This window comes from Danio rerio, chromosome 10, assembly GCF_049306965.1.
Source record: "Danio rerio strain Tuebingen ecotype United States chromosome 10, GRCz12tu, whole genome shotgun sequence".
Taxonomy (NCBI): domain Eukaryota; kingdom Metazoa; phylum Chordata; class Actinopteri; order Cypriniformes; family Danionidae; genus Danio; species Danio rerio.
Window position 1 is genome coordinate 11819995 of NC_133185.1, and position 15217 is coordinate 11835211.

Genomic DNA, 15217 nt, shown 5'->3' on the forward strand with positions numbered 1-15217 from the left:
TACCAAAAGTGGAGTCTGACACGCCCTTAATGTGTTTGCGCCCAGCGCTTTGGACTTTGCACATGGACAGTCAAAATAGAACCCTATGTGTGTTTTTAAAATATTACTATTTGGGAAATATACAATATATACTAATTATACTACACACAAACTATTTTAATTACACACATGTATCAACACATTATTATTATTGTTGTTGTTATTATTGCTGTTTGTTTGTTACAATTATTTTTGTTAAATTTTAATTTTATTTTCCATAAAAAAGTTGATTCTATTACATGTTGTTATTATTATTAATATGGTTTATTTATTTATATTAGCTTTTATTTATCACTTTTTATATGAACACAGACATTCCAGTTGTTTTTATTACACATTTATACACATAATTATGCAAGTAATTTTTATTTGTTATTATTATTATTAATGTTATATTTATTTTAAATACATGACTGTTATGATTTTATTCTTATTATTTTTATAAAAGTTATTATTAATGTCATTGCTGTATGCTTGTTACATACATTTTTGATAGATTAAAATTTTATTTTACATAAAAATGTATTCCATTACACATTATTATTATTAATATTATTATGCTTTTATTTATTTATATTAGCTATTTCTGCTGGAATAAAAGCAGTTTTTAATTTTTTACAAACCATTTAAAAGTCAAATTGGCCCCTTTTAACCTGCTTTTTTTTTTAATTATCTACAGAATAAACCATCGTTGTACAATAACTTGCCTAATGAAATTGCTGTATGTTTGTTACATTCTCTTTTATTTAGATTTTATTTTATTTTTTACGTAAAACTGCATTGTTACACATTATTATTATCATTATTACACACATTCCAGTTGTTTTATTACACATTTATACATATGATCACATGTAATCACAAAATTACACATGTAATTTTTTTCTTATTATTAATGGTATGTTTATATTGTATATATAGTTTATATATTGTTTAATTATTTATTTTTAAATAGACGACTCTTATAATTTTATTATTTTTATTATTTTACTTTTAATGTTTGCTACATTCATTTTTGTTAGAGTTTAATTTATTTTACATAAAAAAGTTTTCTATTACACGTTATTTTCATTATTAATATTATAGTTTTATTTATTTATATTAGATTTAATTTATTACTTTATATGAACACACACTCCAGTTGTTTTTATTACACATTTACACATAGTCACATGTAATCACATAATAAAAATTTTACTTTTATTTATTATTATGACTGTTAAATGTTTAAATGTTTTAATAAAATGTTATCATTTTATTAAACATTTTATTACAAACATTATTGTTTTTAACATTATTTTTAACGTTGTATAAGTTTTATGCAAGTATGATTAATAAATAAAATAAATAAAATCAATTTTTTCCTTTAATATTGAGACTAATTAAATATCTCACTTAATATTTTAATTAAACAACAGAACATCATGCAACCAATGAAAAACATCACTCGTACAGTTATTTTTTACACTCTGTATCACCCCTTTTACCAACATTAACTGATTTTCAAGCTGAATTTGGCTTGCTGAAACATGAATGTTCAAATAATTCGCAATTTGCTCCTGTATAATCTCCAATTCCCAGCAGGCGTCAGCTTAAGTGTGAACCCATTGTTTAAATCTGATTTATTCCCCTTATTTGAGATGTAAACCAGAGCAAGCGGTCTACACACATCTCAAAACAGTCCACGATAAAGCATTTTCATGAAGGCTGTTGCTCTGGAAGTCCTGCTCTAATAAAAGCTGCCATTTGAGCACCTTTTATTGCTCCAGTGGGGCGCCTGGAGACGTCAGCGTTCGCCCCTGAGATCCAACAATTCATCAGCTCTGATTTACACACACACACACACACACAAACACACACACATACACGCTGGCCTTATCAGCCTCAGCAGTGGCTCTTGCTCCACACACCACAGCTGATTTACTGAAGCCCAGACAACAAGATGCGTGGACGCTCGGAGTTTTATCTGCAGCCTCCTCTGACGATCACACACGCACAATAAATCCAGTCCGCAAACGCTGAAACTCAGTGCGCATGAGAGATAACGCCTGCCCTTTGATAGCGTGTGTTGTGCATCAGGACGATAGCATTATAATGAAACACACACCGAGGAAAATATCTGTGTTACAGTGTGTTTTCTAATAGAAAAGAGGTTTGTTAGTGAGATAAATTGATAGGTTTGATTAAAAAAAAACTGTAATAAAGTGTCAGGGATAAACAATAATGAAATATTCCAAGTTGGAATAAGTGGCAATGGCTCAAAATATATATTTGTGCTGGTTTTGCATATAAAAAAAGGAAAGAAAAAAGATAACTGCAATTAAAATTTTTAAAAGAGATAATAAACTTTTTTTGCATTTTCTATTTCAAAGAAAAGGTCAGAAAAGCCATAAAAGAATGCACAACAAAACGATTACCCAGTTCACTATTAAAAGTTACAGGCAACATTGTACTGATCCCGGACGAGCCCCCAATTAAAATTACGATCTTTTTTGTAATTCTTTTTTTTTGTAAGTCTTTAGCTGTGTCTGAAACTCTACACATAAGTAGAAAATCATTAAAAGAATAGTTCACCTAAAAATAAAAACTCACTCGCTATTTATTCACCCTCAAGTGGTTTCAAACCTATACAAGTTTCTTCTGGTAAACACAAAAGAAGATATTTTGAAGAAAAATGGCTTTCATAGTGGGAAAACAAATTCTATGAAAGGTTAAATGGTTACAGCTTTTTTTCAAAATACCTTAATTTGTTTTCAATTGATTAAAGAAACTCATATAGGTTAGGAACAAGTTAAGGGTGAATAAATGATGACAGAATTTGCGTTTTTGGGCGAACGATAAACTTGCATTTCCTATTCTGACCAAAAATTCTGAAAAGGCATACAACTATGCACAGACAAAACTATTATCCAGGACATTATTAAAAGTTGCAAGAAACAATTTTACTGATCCCGGACGAGCCCCCAATTAAAATCATTTTTTTCCTTGCAATTTTGTCTTTCCCCCTAGAATTCTGAGTTTATAGTGGTATCTGAAACCACTGACTTGTACACTCATTCACTAATCCCTATTTAGCATATGGCAGTTAAAATGAAAATGAAGTGTTGTGAAAGAGAAAAAAGAAAGAAAAAATGAGTGTGCAAATCTAGGCAGTATTATAAATCATGTGAGCCTCTAGTGGACAGTTTTATCATTACACCTACCATCGATGTTTGGCTTTATTTTTCTCATGTAGCATATTATTCGATAGCAAAGAGAGTAAAAACACCTGCATGTCATGCTTATTTATTAGTTATAATTTTTTATGAAAATACAATGTTTTTAAATTTATTTGTTCACAAATTTCTTGTACTTAAACAATATAGTACAGAAATATAACAACATTTTATTGGATTAATAAAAAAAAAAAACAATGACAGGAACCTAAACAAGTGTACACACATACATTAATTATAATTTTCACTTTTATTTCCTCTTCACATTTGCTGTGTAAAGAAAAACAATGACAGGTACCTAAACAAGTGTACGAATATACATTACTTTTATTTCTTCTTCACATAAGCTGTGTTTCTTCTTTGTTTACTCTTTAACCACCGCTAGTAGGATTTTGGTAAATGCGGCTTTAATGAGTTTACACACTTGAAATCAGTGTGGGTTGTGGGTAAAAAGCAGTGAATGAATGTTGAGACATTCACTCAGCATTCAGACATTACTACAAAATGGCGAGCACCTGGTATAGTGCAATATATAGTGGATATAATTAGTTTCGAACACAGTTCACAACTATTTTCACAACTACTTTTTTGAACACTGGTTAGTTCTCATAACTATTAGCATTTTACATGTTACTAAAATAGCATTATAAGAAGCTAAAAAATAACTAATAAAAGTGGTTTGTTGGATGAATAGACAGGTTTAATTAAAAGAATAAAGACAGTAAAGACATTAGGGTTTGGTTGTGTTTATGGGGTGCGACATACATTAACATATTCACATTTTATTTATTTGAATTATGTTATTTTTCACATGTTAACTTCATCCTAAACTTCTGTTCTTCTAAAAATTGTTTCAGAAGTATACAGTGTACACTAAAGATCCTTCAGAAGTACACAGCAGACTCTGATTAATCAGCTGGCCCAGTTTGCATGAAATTGTTCACATGGTGCACGTTGAAGAAAATACTATACAGCAGGAAATCTAAGTACTTTTGTAAGGAAAAATTATCCATCTTAAAAACACATAGAGTAAGAAAAATATCAAAAAAATCAAAAAAATATTGAAAGCTAATATAATTTCTTATTTAACCCTGGAACAATAGATTTAAATATATATTCTAGAGAACAACAGATCCTCAGACTGAATATTAATAATCCATGTGTGAGTCTTACCGAATGCGGTCTGCATGGTGGGGTCGAGCGTGGGCTGACCGTCTCCTGAAGGAAGGTCCAGACGAGTGAAGTCCCTGCTCTTGTCATTGTTATATTTCACATTCAGACTGGTCAGCTTGGAGAATTCAACACGCAGAGTACAGCAGCCGTTGTAGATGTTCTGTCCATCCAAAGCCTTAAAACAACACAACATTAACATTCACTCACAAACAAATTATAGTTTGCTTAACGGGGACCTAGTTTGCCACTTTTTCAAAGATGTAAAATAAGTTTCTGATGTCCCTAGAGTGTGAATGTTTAGTATTAGATCAAAATAAAACACAAATAATGTTTTAAAACTCTTTTTAAAATTCCCACTTTTAGGCTTTGATTCTAAGTGTGCCATTTTGAAAACTTTCGCTTTAAATTCAAATGAGATTATGCTGTTTTCAAAAGAGGGCGAAGCTACAAAAGCCTATTTGTCAGCATCACCAACCTAATTTCACAAAGTATGATGCAGTCCTGAATTAACATCAATGTTGATCCTAGAACAACATTCCAATTAATCAATTAGATTTAAAGGATTTTCACGTTTTGGCACTTCTACATGAATGTTATCCAACTATTATTCCCCTGTTATTTTGGGAATAATTTCCAGCTAATAGAAAATAAGGAATAATAGGTCCCTTTTAAATAAAACATAATAATACAATATAATAAAACATGCATACAGTGCTGAGTGTAATACATATGCAATATATGTGTATTATTTTATTGTAACAGTATTAATATCTTGAAATTCATTCCTTTTTCCCCAAGTCTGCATTTATATCACAAAATTGTTATTTTTGGTCAAACTTCTGACATTTTTCCCCCAAAATATGAGAGAAAAATTACAATTATATTTAGTAGCTAAGCAGATGTTTTTTTCCAAAGTAATCTAAATAGGAAGTGATCAAGCAATTCATTGTGGCGATGCAGTACAAGTACATCGTGTTATTGATACAAAGTTTTTTTTAATTATTTCTTTATTATAGTTTTTGCAGACATAGAAAAACAAGGAACAGAGAGACAAACCGATCATGAAAGTATCTGTGCTAAATGTAAAATAAAGCATGAAACAAGGAAAAATGGCAACATACAAGACCTATAAAAAGACACAGCAATGGATGTAAAAACTTACAAATCTTCAAAAATTAAACAACACTTTTAGTCTTTATAGTGTTTCAGAAAATAAAGACTGGATGCCAACTTTTAAAAAATTTTTCGAGTTTCCAGAAGAGGTGTATATAATTATTTCCAAATGTAAAGTGGAGGTAAGTCAGATAAGTCAGTCAGAAAAAAGAGGCCTAACATTTTTTTTTTTTTTCAGAAACAAAGGATAACTTTTTTTGCTTTAATCATGGCATACTGGATAGGTAATCGTACATTTCGATTAAGAGTGTCCAGAAAATCTGACTAGGCAAAAATTGCTATCATTGGGTCAGGGAGTAAAACACAATCGTAAACCTTAGCAAAGAACTGAAATACATGTATTTCTAACCAAAAATTCTGAATTTGAACATAGTACAGAAAAGATGTGCTAAGGTACCCTCAGCAGCTTTACACTTGTCACATGTGGGGGAAACCGAGGATTAGAATTTACTAAGCTTTGTTTTAGAATAGTGAAGTCTGTGTAATACTTTGTTCTGAATAAGATTGCGTCTACAATTATAGAAAATGAATATACAGATAAAAGGCACTGATCCCAATCAGTCTCAAAGATTAAAATCCCTAGATCTTCTTCTCAAGCCACTTTCAAATGAAGAGAAGAAAAATTGGTTTTGTTTTTAAAAGCATTAACAAATAAAGAGGTCAGACCCCTAACAATTGAATAATTTAAAACAGGTTAAATAATTCAATTCTAAAGAATATTTTTTTTAGAAAAATACAAGCTGGAGTTGATAGGGATTAAGAAACAATTTGTTTAAGGGAAACACACAGAACAATGACAAACTATGACTAAAATGTTAACTAAAATTGAAATGAAAACATAAAATATACAAATAAAAACATATTAAACTGTTAACAAAATGTAATAGCAAAAAACTAAAAGGTTAAACAAATTTCAGATAGCAAAAAAAAAAAGAATAGCATTTACAAAAGTGATGTCAATTTTCAATTTGGGGTGAACTGCCCCTTTATAATATATTATATTATATTATATTATATTATATTATATTATATTATATTATATTATATTATATTATATTATATTATATTATATTATGGGTTTAAACTGCCCCAGTATTGTTGCTCTTTTGCGTCACACAGGTAACAGAAGCGTGTTTGTCTTTCCATCACAGGACATTGAACTCTTCCGGCACATTCTCATTGATTACACCTACTCTACTTCATTACAACAGGGTCATTACATCTCAGTTTTTCTTTCTGTTAATCAATATCCTAAAACAAACGACAGCCAAACTCCAAACAGCTCCAGAAAAAGCCACAGTTGTGAGGTTTGTATCTCCACTGAGGAACAGGGAGCTTGAAGAGAATCAAGCAGAATTAAAAGCAACATGCAGAGAAAACTAACAATACACAATCAAAACCTTAAAATATGTTCTCAAAAATCTCTGATGAGAGCTTATATAGCTGTTATTAGGATAAAAATGTCTTTCTTGGGTAACTTTTAACATCTTTATCTTGCTTTATCTATGGTCATTTCAGATGTAAGAATCATGCCAGTTTTAAAATCTCTTTTGACTTCAGAGAGAGTCTAATGACTCGTTCCATAAGCAAAACCAACAACATGAGCAATACATTACTCGCTGCAGTTTACTTAATGACCACCGGTGTCACTAATATTAAAATTTTCTGTACTACACATAAAGAGCTCTATGCTATCGCATTTGCTATTTACATGGCGGACTTTCTAAGTGGAAAAACTGAATGCTTCACTAGCAAGAAAAGTTAAACAGACCATCTGCAGCGCGAGAATAAAGAATAAGCGTCCTCCATTCGGCCTCTTTACTTTACTTTTACTCTTTTCTTTACTCATTTACTTTCGTGAATAAAGAAACTGTGTTTTACCAACTCCGCTGAAGACATCGATTAGCCTACATATTAAATTTTGTTTGATAAGCGTTTGTTTGTTTGTTTGTTTGATAACTAGTTCAGTTCCTCAGAATAGCAATGCACCAACAATGCACTTTAACACACCTTCTTTATAGACCAGCACACCTATGAGTCCACAAAGTGGTGCAAATCAATTTGCTATTAAACAAAGTGGCACAAAACAAGAAAATTAGGGTTGCCCTGTCTGAAAATAGCAACCAATCGCACCATACACATCTTGCTCCTTATTGCACTGGGTGTATGATAGAGCCTATAGACTCAAAAACTGCATTCAACATGATAGACATTGTTAAATTATTTTTGTGGGCCTAAAGAAGGTTTGGCAGGGAGGAGGAACAGTGAAATAACTTCTCCTATGCAGCGCCACTTAATTTAACTAAACCCTGATGACAAACGCAAATCACATCTAATCCTGACAGTGGCCTAATTGACGGGAAGAATGAGGTGTGCTGTTAGCGAATGTGAAAACAAAACTATGAATTAGAGTTCATATTTACACATTTTAATAAATCACAGAGAGTCAATCAAACAGCAACATACTAGGGATCATTTGAAACACCTTGGCAACCACCATGGCAAACCAGTATTATATTATCTAGTAAGTAATATTGCACTGCATTATTACAACTGTTTTCTAGCTTGTTATTATTTCTTGTTATTTATTATTTAGAGCATCAATATTCCAGTCTTGCTCCAGAAATCATTATAGACTATCAATTTGGTGATTAAGGCGACGCAGTGGCGCAGTAGGTAGTGCTGTCGCCTCACAGTAAGAAGGTTGCTGGTTCGAGCCTCGGCTGGGTTAGTTGGCATTTTTGTGTGAAGTTTGCATTTTCTCCCTGTGTTCGCGTGGGTTTCCTCCGAGTTCTCTGGTTTCCCCCACAGTCCAAAGACATGCGGTACAGGTGAATTGGGTTGGCTAAATTGTCCATAGTGTATGAGTGTGAATGGATGTTTCCCAGAGATGGGTTGCAGCTGGAAGGGCATCCGCTGCGTAAAACATGCGCTGGATAATTTGGCGGTTCATTCCGCTGTGGCGACCCCGGATTAATAAAGGGACTAAGTCAAAACGAAAATGAATGAATGAATTTGGTGATTAATAAAAAATGTCTTCTTGTTTGTTATAAAGACATTTTTTACATATAACATTATAAATAACATTATAAATAAAACCCTCAAATATATATAAGATAACAAATAAGATAATATAAAAGTGTATATAATAATGGTTAATGTCTTTTTTGGTTCAATTTAAAATACTTAAAAAATAATAATAAAATATATATATACACACACACAATATAAAGATTTGTATAATTATGATTAATGAAGTTTTTTTTCAAAAACATATTTTTAATAAAAATAAAAAAAAATCCAAAATTATTAAAAACATATAAATAATTTATATTGAGTAATAAGATAATATCCATTATTCAAATACCGTAATTTAAATCCTGACCTCCACATGACAAACTAATTAAGCTGTAATTAAATAAAAAAATAAATGTAAAAATAAACAAAAGACAAAAGACATTAAAATAAGTTAAGTAAATAAAACAGTTATTTTTTCAAAAATTTAGATTAAATTCCTTTTATAACATACAAGTCTGTCTAACAGACAAGTTTGTTTAATGTCATGGTAAAAAAGATATTTTCCCAACAATCCAACACGTTGAAAACCTAAAAATTATTACTTTATTAAATATTTTTAAAAGGTTGATCTTTACTGTCACGTTGATCAATTTTATGAATTCTATTTGAAAATATAACTATTTCTAAAAACATTTGTTGACACGTGTTTTGACATGTTTTTTTTTTAAATCTACTTTTAGTCATTTGTGCATTTCTGTAACTGATAATCAACTCTCATCCAACACGCCGGTAAAAATAAGACACATTTTGTTTGTCATTATTTGCAATTTTTATTTTTAGGTAATTTTTAGGTAAGCTAAATACGTTTAGGTTATGCAAGTTTATATAATATTTTCTAAATTATATTTTAAAAGATTCTCTAAATCAATCTATGATGGTAATTATTTCATTTTCATTTTTTTACAATCATTTTTTCCATTCAATCATTCATTTTCCTTCAGCTTAGTCCTTTTACTCATCAGCGGTCACCACAGCGGAATGAACAGCCAACTTATCCAGCATATGTTTTACACGCTTCCAACTGCAACCCAGTACTGGGAAACATCCATACACACTCATTCACACACATCCATTACAGCCAATTTAGTTTATTTGATTCATCTATAGCGCATGTCTTTGGACTGTGGGGGAAACCAGAGGACCCGGAGGAAACCCATGCGAATACAGGGAGAACATGCAAACTCTACACAGAAATACCAACTGACCCAGCTTCTTGACCTTCTTGCTGTGAGCTTCAATGTTAACCACTGAGCCTCCGTTTTTAAATTCTAAATTCTAAATAAATAGAACTTTTTCTAGTTTCTTTTTCTACCCAGAATTTGTATTTAAAGATCTACTTTTAGCCAGTTCTGCATTTCTGTAATGCAATTTTGATAATCACCTCTCATCCAAGACGCTAATAAAAATAGTATACATTTGCTCACAATGGTTCCCTATTTGCTGCAATCTCAAACAGAAAGGAAGATCATAGCCCATTTCTAAAAAAGCCCCTCCATTGCCACCCCTCCTGTAACAATAACAAATGCTCTCTTTGTGCACGAAGGCAATGCAACATGGCAGCCGCACAATAGATAACACCCTCAGACCAGAGGAGTAATTACTTGCTAGCTCTTTTCCCCCTGGTGAGCTGCATTGGCATTCATTAGATAACCTCAACGGTGACATATTAATTACAGGGGCGGCTTGATTTGTGCTGTCTACTGGGAGACGCTTTTCCTGCCGCCTTCCTGTTGCTTTGACAAATTTTCGGCCGTGCACCAAAAAAATACCCAAGAACACCGCAAGAGACAGGTGTGAGCGCCATCGTGATTGATTTTGCAGCTTTGATTATAGGGGACGGCGGAGAGATTAGGATGAAATGACCACTGATGTCTCTTCAAGGAACTAAACTAGTGTATACTGAAGCTGGTTGCCATGTTTTCATCCAACCAAAGCTAATATTCATTTCCCCAACAAGATGCTAAGAGTATATGGCAAGCCAATTTAACATTTATTATATAAATAGTAGTCGTTTTTTATTTTTATGGTTCTAGTAATTTTAAATTTTTAACACTATTATAAAGTACTACACAGTAAAAATTTTGTTTATTTATGCTTTTGAACTGCATTATTGGACCTTGATCTTTTTTCCAACGACTTTTAATATGGAAAAGTGGCTTTTATTGACATTTGTAATAGTTTGAAGTGATTATTTCTAGATATATATTATTTCTAATGTGACATGCTGTTGTAAACTACTAAAATATCAATAAAAGTCACTCTGTTATTTTCACTCTGAATTTTCAACATCAAAAGTGAAAAGAGCAGAGACAAAGATTCAATAATGCAGACACTAACAGTGTGAAATTTGCGTAATACAAGAATTCTTAAAGGGCCGTGACACCCCCCACTTTCAGTTCAAGTTTACCTCAAAAAAAAAAAAAAAAAAAACATCATAATGGGCGTGAAGCTAAGCGATCAGAGGCAGGAGTGGGCATGGCCAGCAGAGCAGGGGAGAAGGTGGGAAGCAAACAACTTTTGACAGTTAGCTCACAAAATGAGACACAAACCGTGAGGAGATGCATGATTTTATAGTTTACAAAGTTAAAATGCAAAGAAATTAACTGTAATTTAATGCCATGCTACATTTGTCATTTGTAATTTCATACGCACAACCACAACTTATATCATTATAAAGATAATCGTGTTCATTTAAACATTATAAATGAAGACTTCTCCCTTAATCCCCAAGTCTGAATGCAGACTCAGTGCAGCAGATCTCTTGCCCTGCATATTTCAACCATTAGCCCTGCTGGTAATCTGGAGGATTTAGGCGAACACAGCAGCACTGCGATGTGACTAAATGTGAACAAACTCCACTGATAAAGTACAAACTCCGCCATACTCGAACCGTTCTCCCGACAAAAATGCTGGCTGCAGACATACAGCTTTCCAGTATCGGCCCTGACAGGATCGTGGGGAAAAACATGCAACAAGGCTCGTGGATCATGGAAACAAACACATACAATCCTTCATAAATGGCTAAGTACTCTGTGCCGTGGGTCCGTGGACGCGGTCTCACCCAGTCATCAACATAGGGTCTCACAGCTTGGAAGTGGCACTGGCAGGTCTGTGTCTTGCTTTTGGACAGCATGTGCAGCCATAAGTAATTAAGAAGCCGGCTCTTCTCATAGGATAAGAAAACTCTGCTATGAATTATAGTGAGAAACCGACGCGTCATCTTTGCACTTGCAGTTCTGCTCTACGTCCTTTTATTTATGCGCTAAATACCTTTTATTTAAAAGGTACTAAATAACAGGCACTAGCTGCTAATGAAGTACTAGAACTTAATGGAAAAAGTGCTAGTTTGTAAAAATGTGTTTGTTTTACAAATTAAATGCTAAAACAGTCTGCTATTAAAAGGAGCATCTTGTGGTTATGGATTGTTTGTTGATACTGACCACTTTGGCATGATGTGCGTTCATTGGATCTGCATATTGTAGCAAGGCCTGAAACTGGTTGTTCTTGGTGAAGGTGATGATCTTCAGGACCGTTCCAAATTTGGAGAAGATCTAAATTAAGGAGAAGACAAGAACAGCCTTTGTAAATAAAAATATACAATTTTAAAATAATATTTAATCTCATCTTATCTGGTTGAGCAGGATTAGTTAGTCTCCAAAATGATTTTGAGGTAGTTTAGCTAGTTGATAAGCAGTCAGAAAACTTAAAAAATGGTTTTTCTTAGGTTTGTCTTATTCCAAATATCCAAAATTCTTAAATCAAGAAGCATTTTCTGGACAAGTAAAAAATATTGCTGAAAATAAAAGCAAAATAATCTGCCAATGAGGTGAGTAAATTAATCTTGTAAATAATACAATTATTTTACAAACCCCTTTAACAGATTATTTTTATTTTTTGATATTTTTAACTTTTCTATATAAAAAGGCTTCTTGATTTCAGATTTTTTAGATATTTGTACTAAAACAAGGTTAAAAAAAGTAGCAAATCTTTTTTGTTGTTGCAGAAAATCATTTCAAACCATTAAATTAGAGCATTCTGACAAGGGTTAACAGCTCCATGTAGTTCAGTAAGCTATCTGAAGACTGGTTTAAGATTTATGAGTGGTTTAAGAACTCAGGGCTTCAACATTTTGACACCATTTTACAAGGTTGCCAGGTGACAGCAAAGAAGTGCACATGGTAAACACTGAAAGCAAATGAACACAGCAACAAGCACTTGAGCTTAGAAAGGAAACCCCTGAGCATTGCCTGATACAGGGGAGAAGATTATTGGTGATTATTGGTAAATAAATAAAATAAATCACCACAATCAACAAAAATGCCACACAAATTGAAAATCTATTGTGAAAATAATGGCAATTTGTTATTTATTTAAAATTAAATAAATTGTGCGTGTGTGTGTTGAATCAGATTTATTTTTTACACTTTCTCAATTCACACAGTATTCTGTTCAGCTTATGAACACACTTGCTAATCAGATGTGTTTACATTAAAGGAACACTCCACTTGTTTGTAAATAGATTATAGACTTAAACAGCTGAGTTTTACCAATTTTACTCAATTCAGTCGATTTCCAGGTCTGGCAGGAGCACTTAGCATAAATGATTTTTCAAACAAAATGATCGTTTTGATCTTTTTTATATATAACGATTGACATTTCTGTAGTTACGTCACATATTTAAACCAACAGAAAAATAAAAAGTTGTTTTTTTAGATCAATATGGCTAGGAACTATTCTCTCAGCCAGTTTTAATAATCAAGGGACTTTTACCGTGGATGCACCTGGAGCAATAATATTACGTAGCACCTGAAAATAGTCCCTAGCCCCAAAACCTAGACTTACACTACCAGTTAGAATCTCCGTAATATCATTCATTAATTAATTGTTTGTTAAGCATTAACTCTAGATTAATAGATGTTAGTAAGCAATTTATAAATACAGCTACAAATTCTGTTTTCTTGACTTTAAACAACATTTATAATGTGCTTAATAATTGTACTTTTTATACTTTGTAACTGATTGATTTGTCATTACTAAATTAAGTATTGCATTATTTACAAACAATTTGTATTTAAGAGTAGTTAATGGTTTTTAAAATCATTCAGAATAAGTTAGTAAATTATTAATATTTTTAATTATATACATATACATATATACATATACATATACACACACATATATATATGTATATATACATACATACATACATACATACATACATACACACACATATATTATATATATATATATATATGTATATATATATATACATATGTGTGTGTGTGTGTGTGTGTGTGTGTGTGTATGTATATATATATATATATATATATATATATATATATATATATATATATATATATATATATATATATATATATATATATATATATATATATATATATATATATATATATATATATATATGTATATATATATATATATGTATATATATATATATATATATATATATATATATATATATATATATATAAAATATAATTTTCACAGTAGTTGAACTAGAATAAAAGCAGTTTTTAATTTTAAAAAAAATATTTTTGGGACAAAATTATTAGCCCCTTTAAGCTAATTTTTTTTTTCAGTAGTCTACAAAACAAACCATCGTTATAGAATAACTTGCCTAATTACCCTAACCTGCCTAGTTAACCTAAATAACCTAATTAAGCCTTTAAATGTCACTTTAAGCTGTATAGAAGTGTCTTGAAAAATATCAAGTAAAATATTATTTACTGTCATCATGGCAAAGATAAAATAAATCAGAGTTATTAAAACTATTATGCTTAGAAATGTGCTGAAACAATCTTCTCTTCGTTAAACAGAAATTAGGGGAAAAAAATAAACAGGGGCGTTAATAATTTAGGGGGGCTAATAATTCTGACTTCAACTGTATATCCTATTATTCAGTTATATAGTAATGGTTAACATGTGTGTTAGTATATGCTTTTCTAAAACAACTTCACTTCTATTAAAGATAATGGGCTCTATTTTAACAATCTAGGCGTAAAATATAAAGTGCATGGTGCAAAAACATTAAGGGCATGTCTGAATCCACTATTTTAAGGACAAAAAAATACAGTCTGTGCCCGGCACATGGTCTAACAGGGTTGTGCTTATTCTCTTAATGAGTTCTGAGTGTGTTTTGAGGATAATGTGCATTAAACCAATCAAAGACCCATCTCCTATTCACTTTGAGAGTCAGCTGAGTCACTTCATTTGCTATTTACATCGCAGACTTTGTAAGGTAAAAAAACTGACTCAGCAAGAAAACAGTTAAACAGACCATCAGCAGCGTGAGGATAAAGAATGAGCCTCCTCCATTCAACTTCTTTACTTTCTCTTTACTTTTCTTTTACTCTTTACTTTACTCCTTTATTTTTGTGGATAAGGAAACAATAGAAACCCACTCTATTGAAGACATCCATAAGCCCACATATTTAATTAAGTTTGTTAAGAGCAAAGATTTGTTTTAAAGCTATTTCTAAATTCACTTCTAATTTCCAGCAAATTAATAAAAAAACTAT

At 31.4% G+C, this 15217-nt stretch overlaps 1 protein-coding gene across 3 annotated transcripts in view; it reads right to left on the reverse strand.

The window, feature by feature from the left end:
• The window catches only part of ptbp3 (polypyrimidine tract binding protein 3), a 119037-nt gene that overhangs the window by 19601 nt on the left and 84219 nt on the right, over positions 1 to 15217 (reverse strand). For all 3 annotated transcript variants that reach the window (XM_068223913.2, XM_009305171.5, XM_009305172.5), the window contains 2 exons: positions 12119 to 12229; positions 4428 to 4602 (listed from right to left, as the gene is read on the reverse strand). In XM_068223913.2, coding sequence (XP_068080014.1) covers positions 4428 to 4602; positions 12119 to 12229 — 286 coding nt within the window. The remainder of the gene's footprint in view (positions 1 to 4427; positions 4603 to 12118; positions 12230 to 15217) is intronic.